Here is a 22726-nt window from a genome sequence, read left to right as displayed (position 1 = left end):
CCTTGGGAAGCTGAGGATAGGGAACCTGAAATGACCCTATCCTATAGCAATACTGACGAATATCTTGCATATCACCATAGAACCTTCATCTGGTGATGGATGGAGACAGAGACCCACACTGGAGCACTGGACTGAGCTCCCAAGGTCCCAATGAGGAGCAGATGGAGGGAGAACACGAGCAAGGATGTCAGGACCACGAGGGGGGCACCCACCCACTGAGACAATGGGGCTGATCTATTGGGAGCTCACCAAGGCCAGCTGGACTGTGACTGAAAAAGCATGGGATAAAACCGGACTCTCTGATCATGTCGAACAATGAGGACTGATGAGAAGCCAAGGTCAATGGCATGGGGTTTTGATCCTACTTCATGTTTTGGCTTGGTGGGAGCCTAGCCAGTTTGGATGTTCACCTTCCTAGACATGGACAGAGGGGGGAGGACCTTGGACTTTCCACAGGGCAGGGAACCCTGACTGCTGTTTGGACTGGAGAAGGAGGGGGAGAGGAGTGAGGGAAGGGGGAGAAGGGTAGGAGGATGGGGAGGGAAATGGGAGGCTGGGAGGAGGCGGAAACTTTTTTTTCGTTTTCTCAATAAAAAAATAAAAAAAAATTTAAAAAAAGATGCAGGTCTACACCACCAACCCTACTTATCAAGTCTTTGTTAACTGTTCCGTTGGAAAAATAGACTAGTATGGTCAAATATTCATTCATTTGTGAAGAATTAATTCACAGATTTCATTCCTGTCAAGCCTGGCCTACAGCTCTAAAACAGGGGAAAGCAGAAGTTGATACTTCTCAAGCAGGAGTGAAGAAGAATTCCCTTCAGATCCTTCCATGAGCTAAGACACAATCCACTTCCCCAGAGCTGGCTTAGTGCTTCTGATCTAAACTGGCTGGAGGAGTTTAATATCAGAAAGACTCTGGGACTGAGTTTTGTGTGTGTGTCTGTGTGTGTGTGTGTGTGTGAGAGAGAGAGAGAGAGAGAGAGAGAGAGAGAGAGAGAGAGAGAGAGAGAGAGAGAGAGAGAAACTATTATTAGTAACCCCATTTAGAATCCTAGAAATCTATTCCAAAGAGTATTACCATCAGCACTACCCCCACCGTTGTCTTTGTTGTCATCATCATCATTATCATCATCAAGTCTTTCAAAATCTGTGCAGACTTCTGGTTATGAAAATGATGGAACAAACCAACTTTTTACTAAGACTTCCTCTTAAGCACAGCAAAAAATTCTGGACAAAGCACAGTGTACAGTCAGAAAAAGAAACCTAAAATAGGAAACAAGATGGACTTGCTAGGGACCATAGCACCTGATGAACATAGAGGTAGATTCCTGAATCCTCTTTGCTTTTGTATCTTAAACCTGAAGAAGCCTGCATCTAGAAATGCCAGCAAAAACAATTGAAGAGGAAAATACCTTAACATGCCTGCAGCAGGCTTTCTTTTGGCCACCAACCAGCCTTCAAATCATGGCACAGATGTATTATTAGTTATGAATGCTTGGCCTTATCTTGTTCCACTAGCACTTGTAACAAACTAACCTGCTTCTCTTCACCTACATTTTGCCTTGGGCTTCTTACCTTTCATCCTGCATCTCCAACTCCACAGCTGGCTGGCAGCTGCCTAACTAGGTGTCCCTGGCTCTCTCCTTCTCTTTCTCCTTTGCCCCTCTTCTGAGCCTAGATTCTTCCTCTTACTTATTCTCTATACCCACCAGCCCCACTTACCCCTCTTCTGCCTAGCTATTGGCTGTTCAGCTTTTTATTAAACCAATCAAGTACCTTAAGCAGGCATTGTGAAACAGCAACACATCTTTACATAATTAAACAAATGTAGCATAACCAAAACAGCATACCTTTGCATGGCTAAAGTACTATTCTACAAACAAGTATAACTCATTTTACATAGCTAAATTAATATTCCACAACACATGTCCTCTCCTGTCTAAGGACCAGGGTTAGTTAGTCATAGCTGCTGAAACTTCTGACATGTTAAAACAGCCAGCGCACCATAGCAAGATAACCCGGGGGAGCGGGCATGCCAACACATGTTGGTGTCAGCATGGTGTTGCGAGAGCATGGGTTTCTAGTTCCATTCACCCACCACTTTTCTTCCCAGAATTTTGTTTCATGTTCCTTCTCCCTTCGATTTCCACTCCCCTCACCTCCTGCCATTGACCCTCACTCTGTCCCATGCTGGTATCCAACATCTACCCTTTCCCAACTGGAACTGTGGGAAGAGATTTAGAGCATAAAAAGGGACTAGCAAATATACTACTTCAATATCGTTCATAAAATTCTGTATGTTGATGTTTTAAAGTAGTCTCTAACAAGGTCTAATTCATATTAGGTACAAATTTAACATCCAGATAGGATGTCATTTAAATATTCTTTTAATATCACTTGGATATTCTCATACATACTATCTTCCAGACACCCTTGCCACGCACATGTCAAACTGATCAGAATTGGGGGAAAAGGGTTGGGAGCTAAACCATAGAATCTCATCATACCTCAAAGGTATTAGATCAGCAGAGCACACAAAGGAAGCAAGTCAGAATAGGAATGATTTTCTTCGTCTATTCTAAAGAGGGGTATACACACAGTTCTACACAGGAATGGCTGGTCGGTTGCAGGGAATGCAGCATCTAACCTAAAGCTTCCAGGCTTCCCTGTAATGACTAAAACTACTTCGGTTGTCATCAAGATTGAGTCAGAGGTCAAAGGTCTGCTGATCACACAGGCAGATCCTGTTACTACTCTGAGAAGGTAGATCCCTATGAATGCTTTAATGTCTTGGTATTATTTATCCAATTTCTTTCTTGAATCTTGTAGATTACCTGCAGAGAGTATGTTGGTGACTTATCTAAAGGGTTATACTAAGCAGACTGAAAAATGAGATACAAAACTATAAGTCTTTCCAATATGGACGTCTTTAAGGATTCCATGTGTGGGTAAAGAAGAAATTTTGGAACCACGGAGTACTGTTAAGGCTACATTAGAAAACCTCACCTATTTTGACATCATTAAATTCTTAGACCTAAACATGACCTCCCTGTTAGCATCTGACTGGCTCATGTCTGATGTTCTTCTGAAACATCCTGCCACATCTTAGGAAAGTTGCTAGTCTAGGGAGCAACTTTCCTATTAAACAGGACCTTGTTCTGAGAACAAGGTTTGATTCCTCAGTGTCACTAAGGCCCAGAGCAATTGAGGTTTGGGTTGTCCCTTGTCTTCTGTTGGCCTACTCGCCCATTTCAACAGCTTCTCACATGCCACTGTTTTCTCGGTTATCACTCCAGCTTTGTCTCTTGAAAATGGCCTACTTTGTCTGCCACATCAAAGTACCACAGAGTTAAACATTAGCACATCTTCTTTTCAGCTGCTGCTTGAAGGGCTCTTAACCAAAAGGAGGGCTTTAAGAGAAACCCTAATAAGAGCGGTTCTGAGCCAGATGATCTCTAAGTGCTCTTCTATTTTACCCAGCTCCAGAGCTTCAGATTCTTTAGTGTACTGATATGTGGAGCAAAAACTGTACCTATGGAGAAAAATCATGAGCTAATATTACATGAACTATGCACGCAAAGGAGAGAAAGGACATTAAGAGAGCGGAAGAAAGGACTTCCCAGTATGCCTGTCACTCAGTCCTCATCTTTGGACAGTGAATCACTTCAGTCCAATTTTAAAGTGGACTGAAGATCTAAACAGAGAATTCTCAATAGAGGAATCTCGACTGACTGAGAAACAAATAAATGTTAAACAGCCTTATCCATCAGGGAAATGCAAATCAAAATTACGTTGAGAATTCTCTTTACACCTGTCAGGATGGTCTAAGATCAGTACCACAAGTGACAGCTCAGGATGTCTGGGAGCAAGGGTAATGCTCCACTATTGCTGGTGGGAATGCAAACTTGTACAGTCAATATGGAAATCAGCATGTGGTTCCTCAAAAAATTGTGAATCGATCTACCTCAAGACCCGGCTATACCACTGTTGGACATATACTCAAAAGATACTTCCTCCTACGACAAGGACGCTGGCTAAACTATGTTCATATCAGTTTTATTCATAATATTCAGTAACTGGAAACAACCAATGGAAAGGGTTACCCAGAAAACATGTAATTCAGAGTTCACACTGTTGCATGCTTTGACATTTGTAAAAGGAATTATAAGAAAAAAGTGTACATTTTAATGTTTGAGATACAATAAGTTAGGAAAAGTGTTGTCACCAATAAAAGCATGTTGTATTTCATGAAGTATGTTTATGAGTACATGGAAAATCAAGGAAATATCAAATATGACAATAACACATAAGTAAGTTTTATATATAAATATTGGTATTTCCCTTCTGTGTCTTCCAAACTTACAAAGGGATTAAATGTAATTAAAATTGAACAACAAATACTTTATAAAAGCAAACATATAATAGTCATTTTAAAAAGGAACAGCAGTTTTAAATAAAGAATTCTTTACAAGAAACATATTTAATTGTTTAGACGGAGGAGCAGCAGATGGTTAGATAACTTGTGTAATTACTTGTCAAGCAATTAAAAAACTCAATCTTCTCTTTTTCGTGGCGCCTCCTAGGCGGTCGGCTGTGCGAAGATGAAGCTGAATATCTCCTTCCCAGCCACCGGCTGCCAAAAACTCATCGAAGTGGACGATGAACGCAAGCTTCGAACCTTCTATGAGAAGCGCATGGCCACGGAAGTGGCTGCCGATGCCCTGGGTGAAGAGTGGAAGGGTTACGTGGTCTGAATCAGTGGCGGCAATGACAAACAAGGTTTTCCCATGAAACAAGGTGTCCTGACCCATGGCAGAGTGCGCCTGCTGTTGAGTAAGGGGCATTCTTGTTATAGACCAAGGAGAACCGGAGAGAGAAAGCGCAAATCTGTCCGAGGTTGCATTGTGGATGCCAATCTGAGTGTTCTCAACTTGGTTATTGTAAAAAAAGGAGAGAAGGATATTCCTGGACTGACAGATACTACTGTGCCTCGTCGGTTGGGACCTAAAAGAGCTAGTAGAATCCGGAAGCTTTTTAATCTTTCTAAAGAAGATGATGTCCGCCAGTACGTTGTCAGAAAGCCTTTAAACAAAGAAGGTAAGAAGCCCAGGACCAAGGCACCCAAGATTCAGCGTCTTGTGACTCTACGTGTTCTGCAACACAAACGCCGGCGTATTGCTCTGAAGAAGCAACGAACAAAGAAAAACAAGGAGGAGGCTGCAGAATATGCTAAACTTTTGGCCAAGATAATGAAGGAAGCCAAAGAAAAGCGCCAGGAACAGATTGCCAAGAGGCGAAGGCTGTCCTCGCTGAGAGCTTCTACTTCTAAGTCTGAGTCCAGTCAAAAATAAGTCTGTAAGGGTAACAAATAAATGATCAGACCTTGAAAAAAAAATCAATCTTTTCTTGCTGGAAAGAAGTCTGTTCTCCATTCCTTTAGCCTCTTTACAGAACCACATATATTCATGGGCTAGAAGCTATTCAAGAAACTATTTTTCAATGTCTGCAGTAATAAACATAGATCTCTACCATCTTGGCTAACATTACAAGTATACTAACAAATCTCAATAAAAGACATCAGAGCCAGTGAGGCAGATTGATGGGCAGACATCCTTGTCACATAAACTTGGAGACCTGAATTCAATACCCAGAATCTATGCAAAGGTTACAGGAAAAAAAAATGTTTCTTCTGACCTCCACACATGCTACACACACACACATGTACACACACCAATGAAGAATTAAAAACATCACTGGTGATTGTGTCACTAGAGAGAATGTTTTGCTACAGAGGAAGCACTGGTTCCAGCTTCCAGTTTATCTTGGATTTACTATGACCATGAGAATGGTCTTCTTTCTTTTCTGGGCCATAGGTGTCATGTTGGTGAAATGATAGTTTCACCTAGAGCAACAACCCAGATATCCCTCAAACAAAGAATCGATAAAGAAAATGTCATTTATTTACATAATGCAGTATGTCTCAGCTGCTAGATACAAAATGGCATCACGAAATTTGCAAGCAAATGGATGGAAGTAGAAAACCATCCAGAGCCAGGCAACCCAGACCCAGAAAGACAAATATGCTATGTACTCACTTATAAGTGGATCTTAACTGTTAAGTAAAGGATAATCATGCTACTGTCCATAGACCCAGAGTGGCTAAGTAACAAGGAGAACTCCAGGAGGATGCAAAGAAATAGAATAAATTTTGCAGGTGGACTGAGGGCAGGTGGGCATGGAGACAGGATTAAGGAGAAAGGGACCAAGGGACAGCTCCGGGAGTGCTGACTGGAATTGGGGGTCATTGAGTAGAAGCCTACTGCAGCAGAAATTTCCTGGAACCTAAGGGTGACCCTAGCAAGGGCTCCAAGTAATGAAGGATACAGAGCCTGAACCGGCCATCTTCTATAAGCGAGCAAGACTCCAAGGGGTGGGACTGGACATCAAACCAGGCACAAAGCGTATGACCTACAATCTGATCTATCTTGCCTGTAGGAGGAACAAAACTTGTGAGAGTGGCCAATCAGTGACTGGTATAATTCAAAGCCCACAACTGGCACTGCCTGGATGAGAACCAGAGTGAGACGGCTCAGAGACCCAGGGTAGACCCCACACAACTGACAAAGAAAGAATGGAATGGAGGGAGGGAGAGAGGGAGGGAAGGAGGGATGGAAAGAGAAAGAAAGAAAGAAAGAAAGAAAGAAAGGAAGGAAGGAAGGAAGGAAGGAAGGAAGGAAGGAAGGAAAGAAGAAAGGGGGAGAAAGAGGGAGGGGAGGAAAGGAGGGTCAGGGAGGAAAGGAAGGGAAGGTCAGGGAGGGAAGGGAGGGAGAGAGAAAGGAAGAAGGAAGGAAGGAAGGAAGGAAGGAAGGAAGGAAGGAAGGAAGGAAGGAAGGAAGGAAGGAAGGAAGGCAGGCCAGCAAAATTATTCCTAATGATATTCTGCTATATTCATGGATGGTTACATAGCCCAGTCATCATCATAGAGACTTCCTCTGGCAGCTAACGTGAGCAGATGCAGAGCCCATACCCAAGCATTAGGTGGAGCTCAGGAATCCTACAGAAGAGGGGAAGGAAGGACTATAGGAGGCAAAGGAGTCAAGGAAACCAGAACACAGCTCTCATAATCAACTAAGCAGTACTCACTGGGGGCCACAGAGTCTGTAAAGACAACCACAGAGCCTACATGGTTCTGGGCCAGGTTCTCTGCATACAAGCTGTGGTTGTTTAGCTTGGGTTTTTATGGTACTTTCTCACAGGGGGGTTAGGGGGTGTCCTGACTCTTTCCCCTGCTCTCAGGAGCCTTTCCTCCTCTTTCTGGGTTGCCTCATCTAGCCTTGATGTGAGGTTTTGTGTCTAGTCCTATTGCATCTTGTTATGCCAAGCTTGTTTGAAATCCCTGGTAGGCCTGCTCTTTCCTGAAGGGAAATGGAGGAGCAGTGGATCCAGGGGACAGGGAGGCTGGGAGGAGGGGGGGGGTGGTGACTAGGAGAGTGGAGGCTGCGGTTTGGATGTATTGTACAAGAAAAGAAGAAATAAAAAGAAAAAAAGGTGTGCAAGAACTCAGAGTTTGTGACCAGAAATACTTGGAATCTTTCAGATTCCAGCTCAGCTCAGTACCAGCCCTGCCATCTGGAGGTCGGTGGGCAGGGCTGTTTCATCTTTCACCCTCAGTATCTTTACTGCAAAGGGAAGATTCACTAGAACGTCTATCTTAAGCTTATTGTAAGAAAATCCTCATAAAGAATGCAGCATACCTGGAGCACAGGAGTAGTTAATAACTGATATCTAGTATTGCTAATAACCTATAGTCATAAATTCCTCAAAGCTAAATCTGGCTGTTTGTCTTCAATGACATTTTAATGTCTGTTTTGGCATGTTAAGTTTCTTCATAAACTGTTTTGCAAACAAGGCAAATAAAGAAGATTATCTGATACGGTTCTCAGAGTTTGATAAGTGGTCTTTGTGTTTTCTATGGTCTGATTCTGCATCACATGCATAAAAGATTCTTTCACCGGTTTAATGGCTTTATAGATATATAAATACGTATATATATATGTATATATATATGTGTGTGTGCATATATATCAAGATAAATATATATTTACCTTTCATAGCACAAAAATAATTGCATGGTTACTTTGATAAAGCAGAATTCCCTGTGGCCTTTTCACGTGCACACAGCAGGGGAAGGCAGGTTTCCCTCTGGTCACCTTTTCATAGCATCACTGTGGATAACAGGTGATATCCTTTCATTCCTTCCTTTCCCCCCTCAAGATATACATATATATCTTCCATAAAGAGGCTCCTCAAATACCTTCCCATTTTATCCTTCCATCCTCTCTGTGAGCTAGAAATTATTGTTCTCCATAAAGGTACAGACTATGACTCACAAAGGGAGAAGAAAAAAGTCATAAAAAGAAAAATCGCTATTTTCAAGATTCTAAGGAAACTTGAAATGGTAAATGACATTTCCTTTAACAAATTAAAAAACAATCACTAAATCTATATTCCACTGGGATATATATTACTTTGAAGTAATATATTCTATAATTACAAGTCAAATTCTCTAAAATTCATCCTTTATCACTAGACGTTTTTAATGAAAATAGAGTTGTACATATAATATATTCTGACATTGTTCCTCCTCCTCCAATTCTTTCCAGGTCCTTCCCACCTCCCAATTCCCACAGAAGTGCATTTATTCTTTAAGAAAAAATGACCCAGCAAATTTAGTTTTTAGACTGCTTGTATTCTTATCTTATCTTGTTTTTTTGTTTGTTTGTTTGTTTGTTGTTTTGTTTACTGAGTCAGAGTCCAGCCTGGAACTCACTCCCTGCCTAAGTCTCACCAGCTCTGGAGTCCCAAGTTTAAATGGCTGTGTGCAGCCTGGAGCTACTTCTTACTAAAAAAAACAGAATCTCATTCCTTCTTTTCTATCAAAATGTTTAAGTTGCTATTATTTTTTTAACTTCCTTCTTGTACGACATTGTGTTTTTTGTTTTGTTGTCTCTTGTAATTTTGTTTTGTTTGTTTTTGTAAGCATTTTCCATAGCTAATCCCACTGCTTTCAAATACATTGTGCACACACAGCTACAGCTTCTGCACACAGGGCCACCTCTGCCTCTTTTTCCATAGCTAATCCCACTGCTTTCAAATACATTGTGCACACACAGCTACAGCTTCTGCACACAGGGCCACCTCTGCCTCTTTTTCCATAGCTAATCCCACTGCTTTCAAATACATTGTGCACACACAGCTACTGCTTCTGCACACAGGGCCACCTCTGCCTCTTTTAACCTTCACCAGGTTGTGACCCTCTGGAAGACAGACAACTACCTTATTCTTCCTAACTCCGGGACCCAAAGAGAAAGCTACACCTAAAAGGGCTCAATAATATATATATTTTTTTAATTCTTTGCTTGGAAAAGAAGGGTATTTTAATGTAAGTTAGCAGCCAGCTTTTTGGGGAGCGAGAGGGGGAGGGTCAGTCTTTCCCTGCGCTGTTTGTTTTGCTGTCTGGATGGAGGGGGAGTATGCCATTTGGTAAATATGCTGAGCAAATGGAATCTCCCTCAAGAGGGGTTTTTCCCTCTTCAGAGGAAACTGGTTTAGCCACTCTGGTTTGGCTCACCAGGGCTGAACTCTCTCAAAGGAGCAGAGATGGTGGTCAGACAGGACTGGGTGAAGCCCTGTGCCTGTCTCTGAGTCCCTGCTTTTATCAGCGACAGGCATATTGGAACATGCAACATCCATATGCTCCTCAGAGCAGCCTCCTCTTACCCCAGACACCCGGCTTGGTTCACTTTTTAATCTGCAGCCTTACGATGTCTTTTATTTCATTTTTCTTTTCTCTGCATCCTGCTTTGCCCCCACCATGTTTTTCTCTCTCCCTCCCCAAGCTCCCTGATTTTCCACACTTTAAAACGTCTGTAAGTTTAATTCTCTTTTCAGCTTGCTTAAGCTAGTTACTAAGACAACACATCTAAATGCAAGAGATTAAAGAGTCACAGTAGAATACTGTTTGGGCAACTTCCAAGAGGAAGGAGATGTGTGTGTGGATGGATGGATGGATGGATGGATGGATGGATGGATGGGATGGTATGGTATGTAGGAAGACACACAAAATGTTCTGGAGTCTAGAGTTCACAACCAAGAGGTGTTTGTTTGCATCACTTAAACAACATATTGGGATGAAAAGCAGAGAAAAATGTAAAAGCTCTGTTCTTTTCTTCTGTCTGAATAGGGCAGAGAGGCAGGACCATCCAGGATATGTTAACCCTGTGATCCTCAGCTAAAGGAGAAAGTCTGTTTCCAGTGAATTTCCTTCAGCATGATGGCAAGCTGTAGCTAACTTTTTCATAAACATTCATCAGTGGGCACAAGGTCATCAAGTATCCACCGCCACAGCTTGACTTGAGATCTTCTACCCTTGATGTACAGTCATGCCGTATATGGCTTGGGTTACTTCAGCAGTTCTGAGTTTGAAGCCATTGGGACCTCTGCAGAATACAACGTATGGGAACATTCTGTGCTTGTCATACTAAAAAGATGGGGTGTGTGCTACTGACAACTACTTAGAAGTTAAGGGCCAGAGATATTGTTCACCACCCTAAGAGGAAGAGAAACACTCCTGGTATGAGGAATTTCACTTCTCTAAACCGAGGTTGAGAGACCCTGGCTTATAAACCTACAGACCTGAAATTTGCCCTCAGTCCCACTGCAGGATTAATCCCCTTAGAAATCCTATAGAAGCCATGAGTGACTGAACGTCTTTGTCCCTGATGTCATTTATAAGTGCCATCTACTAGAATCTGAGAGTAATCCAAGATTCAACCTTAAAATATTGGGAAGCACATCTTGCTTCAGTGAAAAAATAATTCATAGGGTCTACTGAATTAATCTTTGATAGCATAATTGGAGATGATTTTTACAACCAGACAAATCTGGTGGAGGAGGGATTCCCTGTGCCTGGCTTCTTAACTGTGTGTTGGTATTTAACAGGCAAGACTATTGATCTTGGCAGAGTTAAGGCTAAATATTTAGCATTCAAGCAAGAATAATAAAGATTGGTTCAATTACCTCCCATATGCTTCTTGGTTCAGTACTCATTTATTTGTGTATTGTTTCTTTACCTTTATCCAACCCTTTCCTGAGTCTCCTCACACTCATGCTGCAATCCCCAGTAGTGTCTTGGCACTTTCACAAAACCCAATCAATTATTTTCAGATGACGAATTCCAGCGGATTCATTATGATAGCCCGGACTTCTGGAAATTCTGACATCTTGGCTCCTTCCCTTTCTGGCTCTGACTCCTTCCTTTCTCTTCCAGCAAAGATCCCTCGCTTCGCTCACCAGGGAACAGCACTGACTCAGGTGGTACTGCTAAGACTTCCCCAGAAACAGGCTGAGTAGTAACACACCCGACATCATTGCACAACGGAACCTTGACTTTTATTTGTAGAGACTCCTGCTAATCAGACAATGCACGTGACACGCTGTTGTCTTTTGCTACTTTAGACTCTTCCGTGTGTGTCCGGTAAGCAGCATCAAGGGCAAGGACACGGAAGTAGGGGTCTGAGACCTTGGGTTTTGACTTTCCCATCGAGTTTCTGCACTAATTTGTGCAGCTGCAATCTCTTTGGGGACTTATTTTCTGTTTGTAAAACAGGATCGCTGAAGCTCTGAGGCACCATGAATATGGCAGGACATCACTGAGGAAAGCTGAGGAGAGGACTGGTGGGGAGGAGAGCCAGCCATCTGCTCCTGTTCAATCAAAGGCCCTCCTTCATATTTACTTGGGGTCCCTGTTGCAGCTTCAATTCAAAATGGCTACATTTTCTTCCAAATGGTTGCTTTTTATCCAAAATGGCTACTTGGAAACTAGCATTCTAGAATGGGCTCACTAGGTCATCTCTTCTTCCATGGCACCTTGCTTGTTCTTCCTGCTCAGCACTTGGAGGAGACCTTCCCTTTCCCGTGAACTTTCACAAATTTCAGGAAAAGTCCTTTTAATATGACCCAACCCGATACAGGAACTCTAAGAGTCCACAGCATTCTCGGTAGCCTTTGTCTTAGAATCTCAGTGCTTGAGGAATCTACATAATTGAGTAGGTGCAACCAAGAAGGACAAGAGCTCAGAGGGAGAGAGTCAGGCTCATAGAAATGTTTACTATCCCAGAGCTGAGTAGCTTTTCTTATCCCAAATAGAACACACAGGGACACTATAAAAATAGTCCTCTAATTTCTATCGTGGTAGGTGCTTTACACTTGTATTATAAATGTGCCAGTTTTCATTTAAGTCTTATACATCCGAAGTGAAGCATAGGTCTCACTCAAAATGGTCAGGGCAATATCACAAAGGAGGGAGGGAATCCGGGTCCATCAGTTCAGCTCTCAGCTCTTCTGTTTAACTGATTTCAACCTGAGCAGCCCTGTCCTCCCTCCAACTTCATTTTCTCCTCTGTAAAAACAGCTGGCTGGAGCACAGCGTTCCATGAGTGTGACAGGAGGAGCTGCAGAAAGATGTAGATCTGGACAGTCTCTTCTCCAGTCCGTGCTAAAGGCTAACACATGGGGGGAACACGAAAGAAAGGGAAGCTCAGCGGAGATGCTCAGACTGTGTATCTCACTAGTAGGGGGCTCTATGCTTTTCCTTTATATTTGAGCCAGAAAGCTGACCTTGCCTCCTTGTCTAGCTTGCTTGGTTTAGCTGTTCCTGCAAGAATCACCTTAACTTTCCCCTCTCAGACATGCTTTTATCCTGTGGACCAACAAGAAGACAATGCCTGAAGAAAGTATAGAGAGCTACACAGCACAAGTCAGCAGAACAGGGTACAAACAAACCCGGTTCTTTCCCACCAGAATCTGCAGTCCTCTGCAGCACTGAACACAAAAGGCCCCATGAGCCCAGTACACCCTGCGGAAAGCTCCCTCCAATCATCCATCTGGCAAGTGATGGACAGGCCTGGGAGAAATTAGTTAGGAAGTCAGACAGCAGGAAAGAAGGGATGAATTAAAAGGCAGAAAAAAATGTGGAAGAACGTGGAATGGAAAAAAAAGAAAAGAAAAGAATTGTTGCTCCTAATGAGAAATGCAAAATTTTCCACCAGACAACTGCGACGGTTGGCTGAATGAATTATGTACCCTGTGAATGGAAAGGCTAGGGGTGCAGAGTCCAGGAAGGCTTGCTGTCTCTCTGCTCTGCCTCTGAAGGCAAGAGGTCAATCTCACAGCACCACAGATTCCACAGGAAGCCATAGGCTGGTACTATGCCCTTTATGTAGAGCTTGGGAAAAAAAAAAAAAAACAACACAGGACTAGAGAGGGTTGAATGCCTGTATTCTAGACCACAATCCCAATGGCTGCCCTGCTTTGCTTTACCAATCTAGGGCCAATCTAGTGACGTTGTTGAAGGGCCAGAATCCTTCATGGTCTTCGGGCTTCTCTCGGACAAAGCATTTAAGTGCCCATAGTCAGCATCTCTGCCTTTGCTGGACTGGATTTCTAGAATCACACCATGACCTCTCCTGCTTTCATGCCCCAACACTATTATTTGATGAAAAGAATCTCACCTGGAGTTCCTTAGCCCTGAGACCTAAGTTTCTAAGAAATTCACACTTTGCTCCCGGACAACAACCTCTTCAGAGTCTATCAATAATCAAGTAATTACTGACAGAATTTTTTTGACTCCCAGAGATACGGTCTGTTTAAAAAAAATAATAACTAAGGAGGTCAGTTTTATTACTTGCCTTTATTAACATCTATAAAGGAATCCCTGAAGGCCCAGGTTGAGAAGTCGCTGCTCCCTTCTGATCTAACTGAACTGTCAGCCCCTGTGGCTTATAACACTTACAAGTGTGGACTGAGGCAGAGGTGCGCAGACTTGGGATGCACAAGCCTGATAAGGAAACATCTGGGATGACCACGCAGGACCTAGCAACTGGCTTCACAATAAATTCCACAGGATTCCTTCCTCAAAAATGGGACGTGGGATGGGGTGGTGACATATTTTGCTGACTCAAGGACAAAAGAAGAAAGGCTTTTTAGAGGCAGGGGAAGCCTCATTTTCTGAATAATAACTAATATTTCAGGATAGTGTTTCAAGCAGATAAACCCTTGCCTTCTGAAGGGTGTTTGTGCATATTCTAGAAACCCTTGAAAAAAGACTGAAATGTCAGATCCGGACAAGGTTTGCTTCTGAACCAACAACAGCCGTATTTAGTGGTCCTTTCTGGCATGAAGTGGTCCTTTCTGGCTTTCAATTCCTGTTGAAGGCATTCAGTCCAGAAAGAGAAAGCAGCTGCAAAGCAGAACTGGAGTGAGGAAATAACTTGAGCTTACTTTTTTTTTTCTTCTGTACAAATCACAAATAGATTATGGGTCCAGATAAGGAGATTGGAAGATGATGGGAGGCGGGGCAGAATTGCTTACATTAAACACCACCCCCACCCTCCCTTAATCCTAAGAAGAAACACAAAGGTCAGATTTCACAAAGCACCAACTCAAGGACAAAACAAGCAAGAGCAAACATGCTTTAAGTAAGAAAATAAACAACAGCGCTAGTTTGTGGCTGTTTCTTTTTAAGAAGCTAGGAACAGTGGAAAAAAAAGATACAGAAAAACCATTCTGGACAATTCAGGACACAGATAAGAACAGAAAAATCTCTCCCTTGCGTTTGTTTTTAAAACCGAAGATGTTCATAACTTAGGTACAGTGGTTTAAGGCTTTTCTGAAGTACAGCTTTAGGTGATAAAGGCTAAAGATAAATTTGAAGAAAGGAAAAACTAATCAAGCCAACTAAGTGGATAGAGGAGAAAGGGGTTTTGTAACAACACCCAGAATTCTTAAGTACAAAACAGCAAGAAATCAATTAGGTTAGGCAGTGGTGGCACAGGTCTTTAATCACAGCATTTGAGAGGCAGAGGCAGGCGGATCTCTGTGAGTTTGAGGTCAGCCTGGTCTACAGAGTGAGTTCCAGGACAGGATCCAAAACTAAAACTACAGAGAAACCCTGTCTCAACACCCCCACCAAAAAAAAAAAAAAAGAAAAAAAAGAAAAAAAAAACACTTTAAAATGAAAGAAAAAGACAAAGGGGGAAAGTTCTCTGCCAGGCCATTCAGTACAGCTGCTGGGAGCTGCGGAAGGACACCAAGAACCTCACAGACGTCTCTCTTGGTTTTAGGAGAGTTATGACTTCAACATTGTAAAGAAGGGGAGTCCTTGACTTCCACAATAACAATGCAAATAATTGCGCCTGTAGTGTTTGTTTGAGTCAGGCCCCACACTGTCATAAACTAAACTCAAACCAAGCCGGTAGTCTAGCATCTCCCTACCTTGCAACTGTGGAAATGGGAAACTGGGGTTGTCTATGGTGGCCTTAGACTTCCGATCTTAGCTCCCCTGGAAGAATAACAAGGCTAAGATCCAAAGTGTCAGACATGAGGAAATAGGGGAAAGGACAGAGAGATTGTGTTAAACTCTTTATTTAGGCTTTAACCAGCAGCAAAGAGAAACCATTGTGCACTCTCACAAGAAACGTAACATTAATAGGTGTATCTTAGGGTTCAGGCTATGGTTGAACGATATCTTACAAAGGAGAGATTTTTAAGTTGGGAGGAGCCTTACCCTGTCTTTGCAAACATACACACCAACCATCCCTCTGGAGAGCTAACACCACCTAACAATTCAGAAGATTCCCCTACATGCCAGGCTTCTGGGGAGACTGCATACAACACCACTACAGAGGAGTACCTGGGACTTCAGGGAACAAAAACCTACTCATCCCAGAACTGTCCAATTACGATTTCCATTACTGAATAATTACGATTATTCAGCATAATTCCTGCTAGTGCAGCATTCAATAGAACCCAGAGCCATGCAGCAGCTGTGGGCACAGCGCAGGTTAGAGTCCATTAGCCTCAGAGCCCAGGCTGACCCTAGGTCCTGGGCTCACTTCACCGAATCGTGCTAAACTGATACCGCTCAGGTGGCAAGGACCAAGACCCTTTCTCTTTCTGGGCATCCCAATCTTCGTCTCTCAAGAGATCATCAGAGTTTACAGTTTTCAACTGTTCTCATTTCTCCAGCTCGAGCATCAGGGATCTGTTGCCACCAGCAGCTCATGACCCAGGATATAGGAGGATATTACTCCTGAGAGCAAGCGCAGTGTGTTTATCTTCTCACTGAGAATGGTTGTGCTACCTTAACTCTGAGGCATCTTCTGCTCTTCAGAGATATATATGGCCTAGGAGTAGACTTCTAAGTGCAAACTAAGTCGCAGACATTAGAAGCAATTCAGTAACACGTGGCTGGCTTTATGACTATATCCAAGTACACAGGAGCTGATCACCCTGCATTGAATCCCACAATCCAAAGCTCTTATTGCTCAAGAATGGCCTTTTATTATTTTGGATGTTTTAGCCTATATGATGGTGGGTCTGGTGTGTGTGTGTGTGTGTCCCTAGGAAGCAAAGGAAAGGCTTCTCCCTAGCGTTTCCAAGCAGCACAGAGGAGAGAAAAACTATAATGTATCCTTTAGGTATTAACAAGCAAATTCCCAAAGTGGGGAACATATTTCCTTCTTCAGAAATTGTCAGTTATGTGAATGAAGGTCACTACAAAAGTTTGAAGGCCTGTTAGGCCTGTGGTTTCATCTTCTTTGACCTCCATCTCCGGAACAGGAGCAAAGGAAGACAAAAGAATGTTAATATTATATGAAAATATATAACTACAGAACCACAGCAACCCATGGTGACCATGCACGAATGCATGGTTATTTTTCAGAAGACCCAGTACAAGCATGCATCTTCTTTTTTCCTTTTCTTCTTGAGAAAAGAAAATCTGCCTACCATGTACTACAGAACCTTCAACAAAATGGCTACATCATCTCCCCTCACAGCTGAAACTCCCAGGAGAATCATACATTTGGGGGGGGGGGTCACACCACACAACCACACACACTCTGCTCTGGGAACCAACTTGGAATATTTTTGCTATTGACTCTCATGGGGCCCTCTCCCAGAATTGACTTGATACCTGGAAGAACAGGAAATACTGTACCACTCTCTTTTTAAAAAGCAACGTTATGCTTAATGCATGCCTTAACAAACCGTTTGGAAACAGCAGGAGAAAGACAAGTCACAAGTCCTGGAAAGAAATTTGGCTTTCTCCCCATTGCCTGACCCAGTCTAGTCAACTCCTGAACTTCAGCACTGCGCACGCTGGAGCCCTGAGATGAGGTCTCTGTGGTGACGTTAGTAACTCCTCCCACCGCTGTGGGAAAGACCTGGATATATCCACCCACTTCGACAAAAAGTCGAAGGTAGGAAGAACTGGAGAAACATGAGTTTGTGGAAGTGGAGGCTAAGGAATTCTTTCTAAATCTGCCTGCTATGCATCCAGTTAGGTCTTTTAAACTGTGGGTGCAAAAAATATGACAGTTGGATTGCATACCTCTTGACAGTAACTTCACGGAAGTTAAATAGATGCAAATAAAACCAGAGAGCACTGGGCATCTGAGGTGAAGCAAACCGGCACGGGAGGAACCCCTAACAACCTGAAACAGAACCCCCAAAAGTCCATATTCTCAATGCGATTGCCTCATACAGCCTCAAGCATGCTGCCCCCATCTTTTCTCTTTGCTCTTCTATAGTTGAAGAGAAATAACTTCGCTTGGGACCATGTTTCCTTTTAGCTTGAGAAAACTTAGAAGGTTCAGATTGCATACCAGGAGGGGCCGCAGGAAAAGAAAGAGAAATCAGGATTAGGGTATGACAAGGAATTTAGCATTTTAGGTAGCCAATAGGCACATGTAGCACACTTTAGAGACAATGTTACTGGCCCAGCCCCCTTTTGCGAGTGAAGCTGATGCTGAGACAGAGAGCAAAGGGGACCCTGCCCAAGTCCATCTAGTCTCTGGGCGTCTACTTTCACGCACAGGACAGCCACTGTGAAAGGTAGAACGGGAGCAATGCCCCGGGGCCAGCCCTAGGAAGGGACGCGCGGACTTTAGAGGCAGACGCACTTAGTACCTTGATGTAGGCCCGCTGCAGGTAGTTGTAGGGCACTCTGCGCTGGAAGTCGCTGCGCACGTCCTCGCTGACACGGTGCCGGGACACGGGGCCGCCCAGGCGCTGTCTCTGGCAGCTGCGGGAGCAGCGAGCCCGCTCGAGCAGCGCTCGGAAGAAGGGCAGCTCGGCTCCCGGGCCGGCCCCCGGGGGTGCGAGCGGGCGGCGCGCCGCGCAGTGGCGGGCACAGCGCGTGCGGATGTCTCTCAGGCGCCGGTGGCTGCGCAGCGCGGCTTCCAGGTCACGCACCGCACGCTCGTAGTCGCCGCTGTAGTAGGCAGCCACACCGCTAGCGTAGAGCAGATCGAAGGGTTGCAGAGGACCGCGCTCGGGCTCCGGCTCCGGCTCGGGGCGGCCGTCCTGGGGGCCTCCCCACTGCGGCGCGGGCAGCAGCAGCAGCAGCAGCAGCAGCGGCAGCGACACCCACGTGCTCTCCCGCATCCTCCGCCAAACCCACCCGGGAACAGCTGCGCTCCGTGTCTGCCCCCGCCGCACCTCGCGTCCGAGCCCCGCTCCGGCTCCCCGAGCTAGCACGCCGGTCCCACCGCGAGCCTGCTGCCCGACAGCCCCAGGTGACCGGCGGCGCGCTGCGGTCCTGGAGGCGGAGGCTCGCCCGGCTGGCCGCTCTTAAAGGGACGCCTCCAACTCACACGCTCCTCCTGCCGCCCGCCGAGCCTCCGCGAGCCGCGCTCCAGCGGCCTGAGAGCTAGCGCCACGAGAGGCAAACCCCAGGGACAAGTTTTGCGTGTGGGGTCCCTTATGGGTGGCAGAAGAGGATAGTGTTGCTGTCTCTTCTGCACTTGAGGAAGTGAGGTTCACTGTCGCATTCTGCAGTCTTACTCTTCTCAGTCCTTCACCCTCCGAGGCAACATGAAGATCCATTTCAGCCTCTGTGGAACGCACTTGGGAGAGGGAGGGGCTCAGGCCAGCTGAGTAGATTTGAGGAGAGTAGATTTGGTTTGCCTAAGTTTATACAGCTAAGCATAAGCAAAAGATGGACCTAAGTCTGGGCCACAGGAATAGAAGCTTCCTGCTCTCCTCTAAGGCAAAATCTCCCCCTCTAGGAGGGCAGGGTCTCCCTCTCTCTTGCCTTCTCCTTTGGCTGTGTGTGGATGTGTTCCTGCACTGTGTATGGAGAGTGTGCTAAGGAAAGGACGATAAATGACCCGAGTTTCCTGTCCAGACCTCTGGAGGAAGGTGAAGCTGCTTCTGGCAGTTTTCCAGATGTGTGACTCTGTGCAGCAGAGCCTCAGTTACCTCTTCTAAGGCCGCCAAATGCCCAACATGTCCAGTGCTCTTTAAACATAAATCCCTATTGTGAGAGTTAAAGAAAGAGGCAGTTTAACAAACCCAGTACTCTGGGACTTAAGCAATGAGCATCAATCTAGAAGTGGGAACTCTGACAGAAACAGCTGCCAGAGTCCAGGGAACTAGCTGGAGGCTTTCCTGCTCCTCCCCTTCTCCTGGGTCATAAATACCTTCATAGCCAAGGTGTTCCCCTCTTTTCTGCTCCTTGGCTCCACACTCAGAGGGGAAAAAATGTGTGTGTGCTAGACTCTGGAGTCCAGCCTGCAATTCCCTGGTAGGAATTCTGCTTGTCTAGAATTGTCTGTGAGAATCTTATCATAGTCTCTCGAAGACTGGGAGAATGACCAATAGGAAAGAACCACATATATTGTCCAGCTGATCTGAATTTCTCAAAGAAAGGTTTTGTGTGAAATGGCAATTATGAAAGAAGGTTGCCAGAGGGTCATGCCATTTCCCTTGTTCGTTCTGTTGAGTTTTGGCACTTTGGCCATGAACCTTCCTGGCTATATAACTGATTCATGTACATATTATTTTCTCACCAAATTCTCTAATATGTCTAAGTTGTCTCTTTCTGCTGAAGCCAGAGCTCCAGTGTGGGACTTATCTTGGAGCTTGACTTGAAGCTCCAGAATTAGCATATACTTTTCCTCCTAATGATGAACTGTTCAGATGAAGACACTGGAGTCTAAACTGTATAAATCCACTTGGGGAAGGATTAGAAGCACACAGTTAGAAGTAGTGTTTGGGATACAGACCAAATGCCAAGATGCTTTTGCATATCTCAGCTCTACATAGGAGAAATTTGTGTCACTAAATGTGTGTCATTAACTTAATATCTTTAGTGCCTACCCCTGGTGTATTATTATGAGGGAAAGAAGAGATGGTCATACCAGAGTCCTTATTTCAGGGAGTTTACAGAGCTATGCAGATATGAACACAAAATTCTTAATACAAGTTAAGAATGTGGACCATCTTTAGTTGTATTGAGTGTGCTCTAGTAACAGAGGAGCTGAGCCTTCTGGCAGGACAGAGCTAAGAAACCTTGGGAGAAAAACACTGACAGAATCAAGAGCCTACCATCAGCAGTCCACAAACAAACTGCTGGATCCCGACTGGGACATGGCTTTCAAGCCTTTTGTGTATCATACTTGTGCACAGCCACAATGTAATGACAGATAATTCACTCAGATAGTGTTGAATATGTAAAGCTAGCCTGAAGGCCAGAAAAGCAAAACAGCCAGCCACTGGCTCTTACCTCTACTCAGTCAGAAATGACTATGCTGCCTCCAAGAGTCTCAGAATAAGAACATGAGTGAGAGGGCTGGAGAGATGGCTCAGCAGTTAAGAGCACTGACTGCTCTTCCTGAGGACCGGGGTTCAATTCCCAGCACCCACATGGCAGCTCACAATTGTCTGAAGATCTAGTTCCAAGGGATCTGACACCTTCACACCAATGCACATAAAATAAAGTTAAATAAACCATAAAAAATTTTTTAAAAAAGAAGAAGAATGGTTGAGTTTTTTTTTTTTTTTTAAAAAAAAAGAATGTGTGTAAGAGCTGTCTCCTCCCATTTTAAATTCCTTTCTAGTGCTGAGGTTAATGGTGTGCACAACTACTGCATGGTTTCTATGACAAACTAGATCAAAGGTGTGTGTCACTATTGTCTAGTCTGTAATAATGACTAGTGGAGCTGTTTTACTCTCTGAACTTCGGGAAAGTTTTATTTATTAAAATACAAATGAAATATCACTACAGGGATGTCTCTCTGTATACTGTGAATATGTTTTATTACCATTGGTTAAAAAAGAAGCTGATTTGGCCAATAGCCAGGCAGAATAGAACCAGGCTGGAAATCCAAAGAGAGATACAGGGAGAAAAAGGAAAGAGTCAGAGAGATGCTAGAAGCCACTGGGGAAGCAAAGATGTGCCACAAGCCTCGTGATAAAACATAGACTAATAGGAATGAGTTAATTTAAGTTTTAAGAGCTAGTTAATAATAAGCCCGAGCTAATAAGCCGAAACAGTTTGTAATTAATATTAAACATCAGAGTGATTAGTTGGGAACTGGTGGACAGGACAGAAACCTCCAATTACAAGGTAGCACCTGAGATTTTTCAGAACACCAAAATGACCTGATTAATGTAAACATTTTTATCTGGTCCCAGTTCTGAGGGATTCTGGATTTAACTGGTATGGTACAGCTAACCTAACCTATGACACCACCTAACCAATGGGATTTGCCAAAGTCGCTCTGATGCTTCTATTCTCAAACCAAGGTTGAGAACACTGTCTTTAGAGATGCCTCACATGTGCTAGGTGGCAGCGGCGCACACCTTTAATCCCAGCACTCAGGAGGCAGAGGCAGGCGGATCTATGTAAGTTTAAGGCCAGCCTGCTCTACAGAGCGAGTTCCACAAGAAGCTCCAAAGCTACTATGCCTCTCATGGAGGTGGGGCTCCATGTGGTGTGGGAATGTTCCTGAGACTAACAGGATGTTGTGTTACCTTCATGAGACTCTGGAGTAACAGGGTTTTTGATGATATGCTTCCCTAGCAAGCCCAATCTGACTCGCCTTTTGAAGTTGGACGAAAAGTTTTGGACCCCAAATTTGATAGTTCCTGGCTTATCAGATAGATCTGTGACAGGACCTCAAATTTGCCTTTTTGTCAATTTCCTTTTTGATGCTGGAACTCCGGATGCAGGATGCCATGCTTCATTATCTAGTTTCTCATATTTTGACCTTTATGGTATTACCAAAGACGAAATTAACAACAACAATAAAAAAAATTGCATTTCGAAGTGGAATCAAGCCTCCCCCCCCCCCATTTGCACTCACATCTCGGATATTCTGATACACAATGAAATCTGAGATCCTGGAATGATGTCCGCACCCAGGGGCACTTGACAATGGAAACAGTTTTCTCTGTCAGCTCAGTGGTGTGAAAGGAATATCATACAATTGGTGTCTAGGAGGTAGAAGCAAAGAATGGTGCTGAATGTCTTGTAAGGTACAGGACTAGTCTCACATTTTAAAAAACTGGCTAATAAGCCTTAAGAATCAAGGCCACAGCTAAACTTCAAGAATCTTGGGACGGTATTTAGCATTGCAAACTTTGTCCAATTCCCATGGACAAACGAGGAAGCTGAGACCCACAGGTCACAGCACTGGGACAGACAGGAAAACAATGCTTAATCGCACATAACAAAGTATAAAATGCATATGTGGGGGCCAGCCATGAAAACTAAGTCTGGGCAGGTCATCCAAAGGAAGTTTTTTACTTCCAACCATTATCACCTGGGACTCTGGCCATCGATAAATTTAAATGGAGTCTGGAGTCTCAATAGTTT

The 22726-nt window shown here is 44.1% G+C and overlaps 2 protein-coding genes across 2 annotated transcripts in view; one reads left to right on the top strand and one right to left on the bottom strand.

Annotated features, from left to right (window-relative positions):
• P3h2 (prolyl 3-hydroxylase 2) overlaps positions 1-18951 on the bottom strand; it is a 154239-nt gene extending 135288 nt beyond the window's left edge. Inside the window, exon 1 of the mRNA XM_050160024.1 lies at positions 18034-18951. Within this exon, the coding sequence (XP_050015981.1) occupies positions 18034-18510 (477 nt within the window). The 5' untranslated portion in view covers positions 18511-18951. The remainder of the gene's footprint in view (positions 1-18033) is intronic.
• On the top strand, positions 4553-5398 carry LOC126512304 (40S ribosomal protein S6-like). The gene has a single exon (XM_050160021.1). It carries the CDS (start codon positions 4791-4793, stop codon positions 5352-5354), a length of 564 nt encoding a protein of 187 aa, XP_050015978.1. The 5' UTR covers positions 4553-4790; the 3' UTR covers positions 5355-5398.
• Positions 18952-22726: the final 3775 nt, after the last annotated feature.

The sequence above is a fragment of the Alexandromys fortis genome, unplaced genomic scaffold (genome assembly GCF_014885135.2).
Source record: "Alexandromys fortis isolate MF-2015 unplaced genomic scaffold, M_Fortis_MF-2015_v1.1 scaffold_100_3062768_6864082, whole genome shotgun sequence".
Taxonomy (NCBI): domain Eukaryota; kingdom Metazoa; phylum Chordata; class Mammalia; order Rodentia; family Cricetidae; genus Alexandromys; species Alexandromys fortis.
The sequence above is the reverse complement of the archived record's forward strand: the minus strand, read 5'-3'. Positions and strand labels throughout refer to the sequence as shown.

What these genes read in the sequence shown, in the direction of transcription:
- LOC126512304 (XM_050160021.1), top strand. Translation starts at nt 4,791, where the DNA reads ATGAAACAAGGTGTCCTGACCCATGGCAGAGTGCGCCTGCTGTTGAGT.